The sequence below is a fragment of the Phalacrocorax aristotelis genome, chromosome 10 (assembly GCF_949628215.1).
Source record: "Phalacrocorax aristotelis chromosome 10, bGulAri2.1, whole genome shotgun sequence".
NCBI lineage: Eukaryota > Metazoa > Chordata > Aves > Suliformes > Phalacrocoracidae > Phalacrocorax > Phalacrocorax aristotelis.
Window position 1 is genome coordinate 24,748,152 of NC_134285.1, and position 13,903 is coordinate 24,762,054.

Here is a 13,903-nt window from a genome sequence, read left to right on the forward strand (position 1 = left end):
AGGCTTCCTGTTTAGGGCTGTTTTGTTGTTTTTAAGCGTAAAGGCTGACTGTTCTGGCAGATCTGGACTGAGGCATCACAACAGTACTTTGGAAAAGGGATTTGTTGCATAAGCAGAACACAGGCTTTGAGGTAAAGGCGTAAGTTACACCTTGCTGTGTAAGTAAGCTCCATACCCCAGCACTCAGCAATAAAGCATTAAAGCATTAAATAAATAAATAAATAAATAAAGCATTAAAGGTCCCTATGCCTGGCTGATGAGGTTTATTGTGAACATCTCTCAGACAGACCCCTTGGGAGAGGTAAGCAGATAAGATGGACGAGGTGAGCCCTGCAGATGTTCAGGTGAGAGTTCCTAAAGCAACACTCAAACACAGCAGAAGTACAAGATGTTGCCTCCAAAGCAAAGAAGGTCAAGAACTTCATTTTGAGAAAGGAAGATAAAAGCAATCTTCAAATTTCAAACTTAAGGTCAGCCAGATACATGGCACCCAGCATCAAATGTAGCATCTAGGGAGAACAGGCTGCAGGAACCCAAAGAGTACACTGTGCAAGTGCCTTAGAGCTCCACTGCAGTTTCTAGACAGATGTGTACCTGTCTCTCCATCCAGTTCAAGTACTCTCATCACTACTTATTTCACTTTTCCTGTCTGCCCCAGTTTGCTGTATGGTGGCAGCAGCTACGAGTTCTGGCATGTGGGTACAGGCCCTGCTGGGTGCAGCCCTGGGCAGACACAGCACTTGCTCCGAGGATCTCAGAGTCTACGCAAATGGGAAAAGGTCTTCTGCACAGCAGTTTGGAAAAGCAGGTTATGCTGCATAGAGGGGTAAAAGATCTCAAATGGTATTTCTGGACATATTAGTTGAGAAGCCTGCCAGTTTCCATTCCCAGTTTGATTTGGGCATCCGACACAGCATGTCTCAGAAAAAGAATGACCAAAGCTGTTATGTGGTCATCAGAAAACCACATTGACCTATTCTGTTTGTTTATAACTGCTAAGGGAAGTGACATGGGCTCAAGCCCACAGGTTATATTAGGATTGGAGCTCTAGATTTTTCTGAAATGCAGTAAGGGCAGAGGGAAGCTTAAAGATAAACTCGCACATTGGACCGAGCATACTAACAGGAGATGCCATACTCTTCCACTGAAGAAGGTACGTTCCAACACTCCTTGCCTTGCACTTCTGCAAGCACCAGCAAATTGGCCTCTGCTTCAAAGGAGTTGCCTCAAAGCATCCACAACAGCAGAGATGTGCACAAACAAGAAGAGGAGGAGGAGATATCAACAGCACATCCAGGCAAAGTGCTTTCACATATACAGTACAAGTGAATTTGCAGGAAGTCTTAGCGAAAGAAAACATGATGGATTTCGACAGCTAGCAAAGCAAAGGTCTACAACTACAAGGAGCAAAAAGCCAATAGTGGCAAGAGCCTGAATAAAAGTGGCAAAGTTTCCCAAAGGCTGAGAAGTCAGGAGCTTGATATATAGCTTCCGACTCTCCGCGTCTAAGAGAGGAGGAATTTTCTCTGAAGTTTTCCAATTTGGAAACAAAAGGGAAAACACAGTAGTTCATTTAACTTAGGAAGACTGTCCTGAAGGGACCCTGTCACATTCCTAAAAGGATGACAATAAAACTCTAAGAAAGCACTGTTAACTAACAGCATTTTTTCAGAGGACCACAAGATTTTTCTGTTGTTCAGAATCTAGATGCTATTCTGGAGCAGGGCCCAAAGGAGAAGCTCAAAATGTAACGCTCTGTCTCATGTTTTAAGGAACATACTTTATGAATCCAATTGAGCTGCTCTAGTTTCAAGTCTGCATCAAACATGCAAGTAGGAGCTACCCTATTTTTGGAACTGACTTGCAGGCAACACAGACTGGAAAAACTCCACTGGGAAAGCCAGTGTCATATTTAAACAAATTTGACAAACCTCAGAAAGTACGAGATCCCACATTAAAGCTAAGGCAGATCTAGAGCTAGAATTGCCTTGTCTGCTATAACCCCATCTTCTCAGCCCTTCTCTAGAAACTAATACGAAGATAGTCTGTAACAGACCTTTTCTGTAGCAGTCTAGGAAAGCCTGTCATTCACTACCCTCTCTCCTACCATTTCATAAAAACAGACTACCAAGATGACATGCTGTACCTCTTGGCATTTACACAGATCTTCTTATGCTTGATGTGGTCCTGAAGAGCTCTTTGCTATGGCATGGAAGGTTTTTACGGCCTGAAGGAAAAGCAAGCGTGCCCCATCAAAACATTGAGAGCAGCACTTACCTGGGCTCCTCTAGAGTAGGATCTGAAAATAGTGCAAAATCTTCCTTGCCCTGAGGTGTCCCTGCAAAAAAGAAAAGTAAAGTTACAGCTATGAAATCTGGAGATTCAAATCCCATACTCCACATCCCCTACTGGTCCTCAAAAAAAAAAAAAAAAAAACCAACCCAGAAAAACCAATGTTGGTCTTGTCAGATCTTTAGAACAGGCACAGTACCTAAACTGCTCTGCACAGCGTTTTCTGGGAACAATCAATGGGTGCATCACCACCTTTGGTTACAGTCAGACACACTCCAGATATCCTCGCTGTCATCATACTTCCCATGGAGAAGGTACAAACTAAAACCACTCAGCTACAGCACTACCTTATGATGTACAAGGATGTAAGTAATTTACTCCCTTGGGCAAAGGATTTTCTCTCTAGTTCCCTACAGTCCATGGGAGTTGAAAGTCAGAGTGAGACCGCAGATCTCTCCTAGTCACGGAGAACAGCTGACCTACTGTGAAATGAATATAATCACTCAAGATATGAGAAATTGTCTTGCACCATCTAGTTTCACTTATTTTTCCATACATGTTAACCAGAAATGAAAGGAAGTATCTTTATTCACGGATCTCTGACAGAACAACTGACCTGGCTGATCATACCATACAGAGAGCTCGGGAACAGGACTAGGGAACAGCATTTCCAGCCCACTGCGACAAGGCACTGTTCAATCACTGTCATTTGTCCTGACTGCAACTTGTGGCATGGTGTAAATAAGTTTGACTACATTACCAGCACCTCTCAGTGCCCGTGGGAGCATGTGGGACAGTAAGCCAGAGCCCAGCCCACCGATTTAAACAGTATATACTGAAATGCATCATGGTAATTAGAGACACATTACACTGTCATATCTATTCCCTGGGCCAGGATAAAGTACACATTAATGAGCACTAAGAAGCCTGATGAATCTCTCAACCCCAGTTTGGCACCAGCTATATGAAAAATGCAGTCACCTCAAATTCAGGACAGTCATTCTTTCAGATCTAAAGCTTTCAAGATCGTATCATTGGTCATGGATGTCAGTTTAACAGTCTGTGCTTAAATCTCCTTCTCCGCCAACAATCAAATATTGGGTTGTATGGGCAAAGTAATGGTAAAAGATTACATTAAGGCATCATAAACCAATGCTACCAGCTTTTCAGGTTCTGTGCTGGTTCTCCAGCTCAAGAATTACAGCAAAAAAAAAAAGAGGGTTTCAAGAGGGAAGTAGTAAGTAACCACACACTTGGGGCTGAAATGTTAAAACAGACATCTTACAAGACAGACAAAAGAATATAAGCAGCACATATAAACATACAAGCTAGAAGAGATAAATTAGCTGCTTCTGTTCTTTTATAAGAAAAATGAGGACATTCAGCTTCAGAGAGCAGTGGTATAACTAAACCATGAAACCATATGCTGCTGGAGTCAGTCACTGAGGTTGAGAACATGGCATTCATTCCTATTTAACAATTCACACAGATTACTAATATTCCTGTTACTTGATACAAGTGCTGGTAAAGAGGCCATTTAATGTCATGTTTTAGAGCCTGTGTAATTTTCTAATAGATCCAGGTGAAACCCAGAACAGGGGCAGGCTACCTATCCTTCCCCTTTCATCTAGAGGATTGCTGTGGCAGCTTCTCATCAGGTTAAACCTCAAAACTCAGCCAGAAGGACTCCAGATCTCCCTCCAGCGCTGACAGATAAGGCAGGAATCACCCCTCCCATGCAGCGTTCTTCCATCTCCATCCCAGTGTCAGGTCACTCCAGTAAGTCCTGCTCTCCAGGGGTTAACCATACTCTGACATGAACTCTGAGGTATATTCACTGCTCTTATTTTGTAATTTTCTACTCAAGTAATTGAGAAATATCCAGCTTCTGTAGGGAATAAGAGCTTCAACCATTTTTTTAAACTCCTCCTTTCTTATTCTCTCAGCTGTATTTCTCAACCTAGGATTTCAGGAAAAAAACAGTATTATTCCCAAAACAATATTGTCCCCTCAGTGATTGAGAGCTGTATTGGAACACAGTCAGGTATGATGGAGAAAGACTGGCATTGGATTATTCCAGCAAAGAACAGCAAGCTGTTTGTGCTACTTGATTAACAGAAAAGGGTCTGGTTTGCTAGAATAACTCACTGGTAAGAACAGCTAGCAAGCCTCACCGTTCACCTGGGGATGCTCTGCATTCTCTGCAGCTTGGTACAGCATCCCACTAGCAGCACTACCACCCATCACTGGTCCTGCGCTCACAGCCGAAGTGGCTCAGAAACACTCACCAGAGTTCCAGCTTGACCCTTCTGCCATCCAATAAGATAGTAGTGGTCTTGTAGTCAATTCCTGAAAGGAAACCAATAAAGAGCTGAGCAAACGCCAAGCAGGTCTTTAAAGACAGACAAAAAAAATCTGCTCTACCCACCCAGATCTATCACTTCACATTTACAGAAAGTGATGTTTTCTCCCTCTTGCCGTATTGCGTGTTTGAGGGCTACAGAGACTTGATAGAAATAGACCTCTGCTTCAAGCCAAAGCCTACTCTTGTGGAGCTCTCTCCCTCTTCCCTAAAAATACAGTCAATGCCCAAACTGCTTCTTACTTCTCCATTGTTGGATAAAACCTGTTAGGACCCAAGCTGTAGGAGGTTCAGAGGTCCGTAGTGCCATTCCAAGTGACAGCACTAAGTTACAGACTTTTGGGGGGTGCGTGGACTAGAGAAGCGAACAATTCAGAAGCATCTCTGCTAAGTCAGCCTGCAGATCCACCATTTCTCAAACATCACTGCCTGAAACATTGAAAGGACATTCTGGGAGGCGGGTGATACTGTACGCCTGTCCAGAGAATGCTGTTTCTTCTTCTGAGCAGCTCTCAGGTGCGTATCATACGGGGTCAGGTAACGCAGAAAGCACTCCCCCTTTACCAACAGCTGAGAGAGCAGCACTGACAATTGCTTTTCATAGAGCCATAGTATCGAAGCAGCAGAAGACCCTCAAAACCACATCACCAGGCTGTGCTGACAAGCTACTCATTCACATGACGGGTGTCCAGCGTCTTTAGATACAGAGAGTTTGTTAAAAACTGAGACCCCCTCTCTCACACTGAGGTAGAAAAGTTTAAAAGAAGGGGCAACTCCACTTGGAAGCAACATGTCCAAACCAAGCTGAACATGCTGCTCCCTAGGGCCCTGGGCACACGAGGGAAGAGGCACGACTGCACCTTCTACCTCCTTCCCCAAAGCCTGGGCTCAGGAACAGCCAAGGGGCACCAGGTGCCCAGGAAAAGCAGCTTCTTTACAAGCTCCAGTTAATAAGCTTCAAGTGTACTGAAGTTGCTTAAACACAAAGCACTGTGCACCATTACTGCACACGCACTAAAGCATAAACTAATTTACCATCATCTTTAATAAAGCAGAGTCGCTTCACGCTGATTAGATCAACTTTATTTTTCCTCTCACCACTAGATATCAAACTTTGAATCCATAGTAAAAACCCACCGTTGTGTTACAACCTATATTTCCCTTTTGCTGCAAGGAGAATACAGCCCCAATAACAAAACAGACAAGTTTGTCAATAAAGCAAATGGATTTTTCTGAGTCATCAGCAGGAGCTCCCTGTTAGTGAAAAACAAATTAGATTTCAGCCTTCACAGGGTGCTATAAAAAGCAATAAAGATAATTATCTTTAATTCCAACTATTTCCAGTGTTTTATCACAGAAAACAGACAGTTTACATTTTATCTTCCTCCAGAGACAAGCCAATGATCTGTATTTATTTTCAGGCGGATATAAATCTCCCTCGTCCCCAGGTGTGGCGAGCAGCAGTGGGAGCAAGCCTGCTCCACAACCAGGAGGGAGCATCCAGACATCTGCTCCGCAGTTCCTGAACCAGGATCATCCACTGGCACAGGCTGACAGGCCATTAGGGAAGGGTCTAATTAAGCCTGCTGCCCTGTTTCAGGTGCAGAATCCCCAGAGACTCTGCTCCAAGCAGATCTGCCCCATTTCTCCTTCGGCACAAGAGCTCCCTGAAAGCAGTAAGTCCTCAGCACCCTCCATGCGAGCAGCCCAGGCGCACAGACAGAGCAGTTGTGTGCAAGCACTGAGGAGGGGGAATAATGACATTTTCAGGGTGCAGAGGCCACATGCTTCCACAAATGCCACCATCGTGTGAAACAAATTGCTCAACCATCAGCTCTTAAAAGATGGAGAGGTTTGGCTGCACTGGAAAGAGAAGACTCCTTAATGGAAATATCAAATACACAGACCCAGAAATGTCATCATTAGGCTCCATGCTCAGGAGCTGCCCAGACTACACCCCCAACACAGGGAACCAATATACATGATTCAGTCACCAGAGCAATGCTTTAAATACCCATTCCCTCCATGCCCATATGAAACTACACCACATACTTTAAATCAGAGCAACGTTGGCCTTTGGGCAGAATAATATGGCCAGGACTGAAGTGGGCAGCCACCAGAAAACAGCACTGGAAAACTTGCTGAGCTCCTGCTGCAACCACTCCTTGCTCCAAAGATACTCAGGGAAAATAAACTGGCAAAGTAAAAGTCCTTTATGCCCTTCACAGCGATGTCTATGCTCAGAAGGGAAGATATGCGAGATGGAGGGAGGAAGGAAGCACAAGGTACATGGTTGTACTTGCCCCTGCAGACATCCCTTCCCGGGGGACAGGCAGGGATGGCAGTCCATCGCTGTGTGGGAAATTAAGAGCTCATCACGATGGAGTGGTTCCGGCAGACTCTCCAGGCACCTGCTGCCCACCAAAACTGACGTCAAACGCCGAATGCAAAATCACAGAGAAAGGAAAGTACCAAATCTATCTCTTCACATTTCCAGACAGCTGTCAGTCAGCTGGTTTCGCTGCCTGGCCTCAGGGCAGTCTGTGCCTTTGTGCAGGACTTCTCTCCTTGGCATGGAGATGAAGGTGGAGGTGAGGGGAAAAGGCCTTTCTGAGGACTGCACACCTGCAGTACTGCCATGAAACTCCCCTGAGGAATTCGCATACACTTGGTTTAAAAGCAAAGCTGTTTTGACTTTTTATTCGAGGCTACAGTCAGCATTTACACAGTACCTGGGTAATACAGGGTAGAGGAAAGTGATGCAGTTTTTAACTTGCCCCTAGTCCTAATTTGAATATACGCTAAATTTACAAAAGGTCTTTGAGCAAAATCTCTACCTACAAGCTCATTGATAAGGACAAAAAGTGCACAGCTGCAACATTTGGGAGAAAATTTCAGCGTCCCTCTTCCATACACACTCAGTGCATCATGATAGCTCAAACAGACTCCTGCTTGCACACATTTTTTTCTTTTGTTCTTTTTGTTTGTGTGTTTTTTTAAGCTGCTTAGTACCCGGAGCAGGATGCAGCTCACAAGCACAGCTCTCCTGTAGCTGTGCTGGACGGCTGTGGCTTGCTGGTGCTAGAAAACTGCATCAATCACAGATGCCCTAAAAGTCGTGGGGCTCACCCCAGCCAGTACCTTACTATTTTAGCCCCAGTAACACACAGCAGTTCCCCAAGCTGAGCCCAGTACATACACCCCCCATTTACAGCTGACCAAGAAGCTGAACAGCCCAGCTCACTTTCCTAGGCCCAGCCTAGAGCTCAAGCTCAGCCTTGGCTTCCTCCTTGTCCCAGGGACCTGGGGACAGAGGGCCCCAGCCCCGCCGGCCACAGCGGCCGCTAGATGCCACCATTGCACAGAGGCTGCTGGCAGTACGACAGCCACTGGTAGAACCTGCCGTGGCTGCAATGCATGCACCAGGGCTGCTCCTCTGCCTTTTCATTTCAGGCAGCTCAGATGCCAATAAGTTTTTAAAATTTAATTTCTGTAGTTGACAGGGTTTCCCCCACCTGAGCATCACCTCTGCTCACAGTCAAGTACAGCTCATTTCGAGACTGACATTTATTCTCCACCAGAACATGCTTTGATCCCCTGGAAGGGATGTGCTGCTACAAACCCCATGCGATGCTCCTGCGGCACATGCAGCATCAGCAAACCAGCCAACTTGCCACCAGCAGCTGCCTCCGCAATCTAGCCCGCCCCTCGGGGCACACAGCACTGGGGGAAAAGAAAAGTCTTGTTTAAAGCTTATTTTATATCAACCAATCTCTTTCTTGACCAATATCTAGCATGATGCAACAAAATGAATGAGGCTTGGAAAACAAGTCTGGGCTGCTCTCTCTAATTTAGCATTCAGGCCGACTCCTCTGCTATTTTTCCAGTCTTGCTTTAGACTCCTACTTATGCTGACGCCATCTCAACCCCACTTCTCAAGCAGCAAGCTGACCTGGCACAGGGAGCTCTGCAAAGCAATCTGCTGTCACCAAGCTTGATGTCAGACACCCAATTCCCCTCTGCAGAGCTGGGTTTCACACTCCTGGGCAAGACTCCAGGGAATTCCAAACCTTTATTTCTTTTGCCAATTGGCACAAGGAAAACCTAAGAAAGCAAGCCATTTTCCCATGGGAATAGGCAGGATGTATTATAGGAGAGTCTGACCTCTTCCAAATTACTCATGCAGAGCACAGCACGCTTTGTACCAATATGACCTGAAAAAAACAACCCACCTAGTCTTAGCTTAGTTAAATCTTAGACTATCACCTAAAAGATTACACCTGATACAACCAGGAAAAGTAAACCCCTCCAAGAGGAATGACGATTTTCTTCCAGCACTCGATACTACTTTGTATCAGGCTGTCAGTCCCTCTTCCTCTCGGGAATTCATGACATCCCTTTGCTCTGCCAAGCCCTGAACTGCATCTGCATGAGCAGCAGCACACCAAACACAACTGAGGAGGCAGGAAGCAAGCAGATACATGGAACTGGAAGTCACATTGGAAAAGGTAGAAAGACAAGGGAAATATATATTTCATGCTACTCTTGGGCTCTCCCTTTAAACAGATTAGTAACTCAGGAAAATCACTTTAAATAGCTCAAGTGAACAAGGCTCTATAAACATCTACTGCTCTAAGCACAGCAGCTTCTTGGCTTTGTGTAGGCCTTTGTTTTAGAGAACAGGAGACAATTTTGCAGTTGCACACTCTCAAGATGACTCTGCCCTAATGGCTGGGCAGGGGACCAGAAGGGCTGCCTCCCCTTAAAAAGGCAGATTTGAGCAAAACCTTACAGCAGTAAGAGCAGCACGTGCCTTTTTCCTCCTTCAGCTTTCCAAGTGGATCTGCATGAAGTGCTGGAGTGAGAGTGATTCCAGTTCTCAGTGTAATGCTAGAGCCAACATTGCATTTTAGGTTATTGGTCCAAATCAAGTGTCCTCCTTCAGAGACGCTCTAATGATCCAACCCCCAGCTAACAGCTTCACTGCTCCTATACAAATATCAAAAAGGTACAACTGGAGCTTGCCCCATGACAGAGGGACAAAGGGATTCGCCCCACATTAAGCCAGTTTTCCTGTGACGCTCCTTGAAAGCTATGTTGCAGCAGGCTGGCAGCAACATCTCTAGTTTGCATCTGCAGTGTCTTTGAGAAGAACATAGTTTATTCACAAGTCTGGGGCAGAAGACATTCCAGGTGATGCTCAAAAAACCTCTTCCCAAAGGGGGGGGAATTAAAAAAAAAAGGGGGAAAAAAAAATCAACGCACTCAAGCAAGACTGATATAGTTTTGACACGTTTGCTTTCTTTCTGAGAGGCACTCTACTTATCACTTAGTCATTTACAGTTTGAGAGAATCAGATTGGCCAAAGATGCTTTTGCCACTTCATTTCTTAAATGGATTGTTTTCTGCTTGTGGGAGCTCAGAATCCACCACCTCACTTTCTGTTAATCCGCCCACAGTAAAAACCAATGCATGTTATTTGAACTTCATTAAAAATATAATCAGTTCCCCCAGCTTACAGACATGTGCTGTATAATGCCACCTCAGCTATTTTTTTTAGTTAAATTGGGTTCAGTTTATTTATAATTCAAAAGAAGTTAACCAACCCATTTGCAAAGTGATATATAAGGTCAATAGTCAAAACTTGAGGTGTTCAGTGATGATGAGCTAACGCCAATCCTTCAGTCAATGCATTGTATAAATAAGAAAATAAGATAAATTGAGTAGACTTCTGTTACCTACCTGACTAATGCTGCTTTTTGGCAGATTGTCATTTCATCTATAGATGTAATTAAGCCAGAGTGGCTCTGTTCTGCAACTGTCCAATAATGATGGCATTTGTGTCCTCAGAGGACTGATGAGCGAGATGTGCCCAATCTATTGGCACCACTAGAGAAACCCTCTGCTCTACTGGAAAATTTTAACACTGGCTCACAAGCCACCAGAAACACTCATTGTGCCGCCACAGCGGCTCACCCAGCAAGCCTGGTGATGGACTTTGATCTGTGACTGTCACTAGCACAGCCAAGGCCACCACACCACAACTGTCTAACTGAAAATTCTGTATTTTCCCCCAAAGCATCTCCAAACACTTCTGTTCTCCTACAGGTCACTAGTTCTGCTGAGTCTAGAAAAAGCTCCCGAACTTCTTAAAAGGTCTTGAAAGTTTGCAGGTCTAATGCCACACTGACCAGCAGGAGGAGGGCAGAGTGCAGGGCTGGAATGTAAAATAGAGAATGTGCATCAAATATTTAACTTGCTGCGATATCACAGGGAACTTGATATCAGGGAACTTGAGTAACCAGCTATGAAGGGCTAGTTGTGCTGCATCGTGTTCGAGAGGATCCTCAGGAGAAAGCGATGTAGGTCTCTGTGAGCAACCGGCAAATCAATAACTGAAAAATTTAAAGACATGCCATGATTATAGAACAGGCAAAAACCATCAAAAGTATGGAGTAAACCCTGTTTCTCCTGGGGCAGCACTGAGAATACCTCCCAGTCACCATGGTGGACTTTACAGACAAATTGGAACGAACTTGTAACCCAAGCATCGTGGAAATCCTTACTTAATACACAAGGAAGGATCAGAAGTCCTAATCATCCAGTGTGCAGCCGGTTTTGCGGCAGTGAATACATTCATTTAAAAGTAGAACACCACCAAGAAATACTGTAGTGGGTCAATGGGATGTAAGCATTTTTTTACTTCCCTTTTGCAAAAGGAAAAAGTGAAGAATGAGTCTCCAATAAAGCTTCTTAACAGCAAGGACTCCAAGAGCCGTGGCTAAGCAGAGACAGGTAAATTTAGTTTAAGACCTTTATCACCAGTTCAGACAATGCTCTGGATGGCAGCAAGAACACCATAACCAATTGTGAATTTTTGGGAAGTTGTAAACTACACACATGAGCCCTGTCCCCTCCCTGGTGGTCCCTTACTGGCCAGACAGCCACTCAAGGGCAGTGGGGCCAGGCTGTTCAGTACAGCCCCAGGACAATCTGGGCAGGGCATCCCTTCTTCCAAGACTCTCTTGCAGAGCTGGCAGAGCCTGGCTGGTTATCACTTGGGCTCCCCAACCTCCCACGGTCTCTCAGCACACCTTTTGGGATATGCAGGCAGGTTTTTTAATCACATAAGCTAGCAGTTTTCTTAGTTGTGCATGCAAAATGCAAGCTGCTGAAAGGTCCCTCCCTCTCCCTCCAAAGGGCTTGTGCAAACCTTCTGGCTGGATTAAAAGAGGAAAAACCAACCCAGCCATTAATCTGTGCAAAAACCAGTGCAGTGACTGTACAAGAGACTTGGTAACTGGAGCCTTTCTGTGCTCCGGTAAGTTCAGCCTAAAGCCATTAGTGCAGAAATTAATTCATCCCAAATGCCAGCAATAACTGCACAGTGTCCAAAGACAACTGTTTATTCTACCAAGTCCCTAGGCGTCACAGGTGTTAACTAGACCCTTCTCAGCCAGGACTCTCGCAGCTCGGTTTTAAAATTGAAAGCCTTGTCCCTGTGCATGCAGGCATTGTGCGAGGCTGCCTGGCTCACTCAAAAAGCTGGAGAGACTGTGGCGTCCCATGCACAAGGGGAGAACAGCCGACAAATTGACCATGGCTGATGTTTTTGTAGGGGCAAGTTAATGATAAAAAGCAATAATCATTTCCAAAGGGGCAGCAGCATTGCGCTGCACCTGACATCTGGGATAGTATACCACTTGATTTCCTCCAAAACAAATTAGCAGGGATACCGCTGTGCCTGCCGAGTGCGGAGAAAGGGCAGAAGCAGTGACATCCAGCCAGTCCCATCCTCACCAACAAGCCAGAGAGAACAAATGAGGGAAGAGAAGTGCTGGGAGATCACAAAATTGAGGCCAAAAGATGGGTGCAGTAGCTCCAGGTCTGCATTGTGATACAACAGCAGACCAGCTCCAGAATAAGACCATCACTCCCACTTCCAGGCCTCAGCATGCAAAAAGCCCACCCCAAAACCAAGGCAAAACCCACAGACCACCCCCATAACCAAACCGCACTCACTCATGGGGCTGACAGCAGGAATTTGGACAGCAAGGACACCAGGCCAGTGGTGCAGCAGCTAACACCACCACCTGAACAGAGACCCTCCCTGTTAGGTTATTTCAGGGTGGAATAACCCCCCACCCACAGGGCGTTATCCATAAGCGGCATTCTTGGCAGCATCCCTCTCCAGTGCCCGGCTTTGGGGGTGTACTGGGAGCTAGGTCGTGCCAAGAGGGACAGAGCTACTCCACAAGTTTCAGAGCACATTCCTGCAACACAAGCAGTGCCATACAAACTCACCAGGTGCTCCACAGACTCTTTGCTCAAACCAGAATGGGCCCTGACCCCCGGGACTCATTTTCCTGCAGAACAGCTATATTCCACAAGACAACAGCAGTTATTACCCACCCCACCCTGAGTCACCGTGTTCCATTGCATCCCACACCCTGTACCCTTTCATTTAAGAAGAGTTTATAGTGAGATGTTCAACCGTCAACCTACAGCTACTGAGTCCAGCAGCCAAGTTGGTCCAAGAAGCAGAATACAAAGCTAGGATGTATTATTAGTGTAGTTCAAAATGCTGTATTTTGGGGTTTTCAGGTTCTGGGGTTTTTTTCGTGCCTTCACCAGCCTATGAGTAAACGGGCAGCCAGGGCTGAAGACTCATATCAGAATTGTTCACTTGTCGGCAGAAGTCAATACAGAAAGACTTGTTTCATTTCGAGTCAAATGAGGCAGATGGGTACGGAAATTACAGCGGGCCAGGAGTTGCCAGCTGTTGAACACACATTCAAAGCAAACAGGTTTTGCACTGCAGTGTGCAACTGCAGAATGTATTATTCCAACACTGTAATCTGCTCCTTGGCAGAAGGCAGTGGCTGGGGCCAGCACCCAAGTAATGCATGCACCAAAGATGCAGGTATCAAGACCCCCTGACTCAAGTAATTTGAAAACCAGGCAATAGCATCCATATGTAGAAGGTACTACCAAGGCATTACCTTCCACTGCAGCTTCTACTATTAACTTAGTTATTTTCATCATCTGTAAGTGATACTAAATTGTTCAGAAAAAGTGTGGTATGAGCACATAAACATGAGCTGATAAAAAAGTAGATTCAAGCTATTCAAACAACAACTGATGAAGTCATCCAACCTTAAAAAGCATGTACAACAGCACATTAACAGCAGCAATTTAGCTAGTCAGCTCAGAGCTGTAAGCCACAGAAAAAATCCCTTCCAAACAACA

At 45.3% G+C, this 13,903-nt stretch overlaps 1 protein-coding gene across 1 annotated transcript in view; it reads right to left on the bottom strand.

Moving 5' to 3' along the window:
- The window catches only part of RAB40C (RAB40C, member RAS oncogene family), a 37,819-nt gene that overhangs the window by 12,719 nt on the left and 11,197 nt on the right, over positions 1-13,903 (bottom strand). The window contains exons 3-4 of the mRNA XM_075105901.1: positions 4,581-4,641; positions 2,278-2,338 (exon numbers count right to left, since the gene is read on the bottom strand). Coding sequence (XP_074962002.1) covers positions 2,278-2,338; positions 4,581-4,641 — 122 coding nt within the window. The remainder of the gene's footprint in view (positions 1-2,277; positions 2,339-4,580; positions 4,642-13,903) is intronic.